A 2500-nucleotide genomic window follows, 5' to 3' on the forward strand; every position below is an offset into this window, starting at 1 on the left:
CTCATCTTTCATTTGTTTAAGATTTTTTTTTCAATCTATTCACTATTTTCTATATTTCTCTCTTTTCTCTCTAAATGTATAAAAAAATAAAAAAATAAAGGAACACAACTAATCCTGAAACAAACTCTGTTACTGATAGTGTTTCATTTTTGAGGAAAAAATGGATTGATGTTTAATGAAAAAACCCCCCAAAAAAACAAATAACTGACTGCTGGCCCCAACCGCAGGCAACACACCCTCACAGACGCCCGACTGCCCCTCACAGACGTGTGTACATGATTCACGGTAAATGGTAAAAAGTGTGTTTTAATAAACAGTTTGTTTTGCAGTAGAATTTTACTCATCAGGTCATAAACTTGACTGTAAATGATTTCAGGACCTGAATGAATGTGTAGAAAACATTAGATGACAAATGACCTGAAGAACAGGTGAGCAACTGATTATCATGTGACTCTACAGGACCAATTAAACACTGTTTTACATGTTGCTGCTCCTCTAAGATTAATCCCTAAATCTCTCACACTCACCCAAATCTGGTCCTTACACACCTAAGCAGTGTGCTTCAGCTCATACCTGCATCAGGGGTGTTGAGCAGCAACACATGAACATGATCTCTGTGTGTGTGTGTGTGTGTGTGTGTGTGCGCGCGTGACCTTGTCAAAGTGGTTGAAGGAGGCTCTGTACTCATGAAGCTGCTCCTGACTGATGCCTTTAGCGTCACGGGTCAGAATCTGATTCTCAATCTCGTTAATGGTGCGAGCGATGGTGGTGAGGAGCTGCTCCCATCCCACACGCAGGTGCTGAGAGAGAGAGAGAGAGAGAGAGAGAGAGAGAGATAAATTACTTAACCTTCAGTAAGAATTATTTGAAGAGAGTGTGTGTGTGTGTGTGTTTGTGTACCTCCATGGTGTAAGCGGTGTACTTGTTGTCGAAGATGAGCGCCTCTTGGATGAGCTGATGATTTCCCTCCAGCTGTTCAATGTTGGGTTTGTATTCGATGATCTTCTGTTCGTACTGACGCAGGTGAGTCAGCTGATCCTCCAGAGTGCCATTCATCTCGATCGATATCCGCCCTATCTCCTGCACACACACACACACACACACACACACACACGTGTTAAGGGATGTGTTAATATACATTTATATTGATTGTATTTAACTGTGAGACCCTTCACGGTGTCTCGTTTAAGATCCAATACATCGGGCTATGTAAGCTGGAAGAAACCATTCCTGTATCAGTCAGGGAACAGGGGCATCCTCACACACTTTACACCAAGTGACATCTCCAACCTCCACCTACGAGTCTTGAGGTGTAAAGGTGGAGGAGTTCTCCACAAGTCAGACAAAATGATGGAGGAACGAAATGTAGATGATGTGGGTGACAGAACCGTGCGTGTGTGTACCTCCATCTGGTTCTGGATCCAGGGTCCCACCATGTTGGCCTGGTTGGCAAACTGGCGTCTCAGATGATCGTTAGATTGCTGACGGCCGAGCTCCTCTTGTAGAGCTTCATCACGCTGAGGAACCAACTGCTGCACCTGTACATGCACACACACCCCATCACATCAGCTATTGCTCTGTCATTCATTCATTCAATCATATATACACACGTGTGTGTGTGTACCTTGTCCCACTTGCTGTCGATGCTGTTGGGGGTGATGGAGGTGTAGGGGTTAGTGCCACTCAGTTTGATGCCGTTATACTGCGCAATCTTCTGCACCTCCGCCTGAATGGCCTGAATGGCCTCCCGCTCCTTATTCGCCTCCGGGAGAGTCGCCTTAAACTGCTCATGGGCTGAGATCAGACCCTATACAGAGAGTGAGACAAGGAGTGAGAGACAGGGAGAGTGGGACAGGCAGAGTGACACAGGGAGAGTGACAGACGATACCTGTATCTCCTCGATGTTGTGCACTATGAACATGTCCTGCAGGTCCTCCATCGCTCCCTCCATCCAGTTATTAAATGGAGCTGCTCGCTTCGCATACTCCAGATACAGCTCATCAATGGACTCCAGTTGCTTCTCAGTCCTCTACACACACACACACACACACACTTTGTTGTATCTATGTCAATACTGTTCTTCTACTTCTCCACAATGTTTGCTATGAGTGCAACGCTGCACTTCATTGCCCCCTGCAGGTGTAGTGTAGATTAGTGTTTGTCCTTTGTTTAATAATGCTCGATTTAATATTAGCACCTATACATCTGCAATGTTATTTGTGTGTCTGTGTGAGAGACAGAGTGAGAGAGAGAGAGAGTGCGAGTGTGTGTGTGTACCTCAAGTGACTCTCTGCGGTTCTGTGTTAGCGCTCCCAGCACGTCCCACTGCTCACAGATCTTCTGACAGCGAGCATTCACACTCGGAGAGTCGTAGTAGTCCAGCTCACTGAAACACACACACACACGAGCTACAGATGTCCCTCCCTATCATTGTTTATTGCTGTGTCTCTCAGAGCTCCAGGAGGAGTGTGTGAGGTTGTCATGGGGGAGAGAGTGTGTG

At 46.0% G+C, this 2500-nt stretch overlaps 1 protein-coding gene across 2 annotated transcripts in view; it reads right to left on the reverse strand.

The window, feature by feature from the left end:
- LOC108280413 (alpha-actinin-4) overlaps positions 1-2500 on the reverse strand; it is a 35526-nt gene that overhangs the window by 8477 nt on the left and 24549 nt on the right. For both annotated transcript variants that reach the window (XM_053673674.1, XM_053673673.1), the window contains exons 13-18: positions 2278-2386; positions 1889-2029; positions 1625-1807; positions 1404-1538; positions 901-1080; positions 654-800 (exon numbers count right to left, since the gene is read on the reverse strand). In XM_053673674.1, coding sequence (XP_053529649.1) covers positions 654-800; positions 901-1080; positions 1404-1538; positions 1625-1807; positions 1889-2029; positions 2278-2386 — 895 coding nt within the window. The remainder of the gene's footprint in view (positions 1-653; positions 801-900; positions 1081-1403; positions 1539-1624; positions 1808-1888; positions 2030-2277; positions 2387-2500) is intronic.

Source organism: Ictalurus punctatus, chromosome 20 (assembly GCF_001660625.3).
Source record: "Ictalurus punctatus breed USDA103 chromosome 20, Coco_2.0, whole genome shotgun sequence".
NCBI lineage: Eukaryota > Metazoa > Chordata > Actinopteri > Siluriformes > Ictaluridae > Ictalurus > Ictalurus punctatus.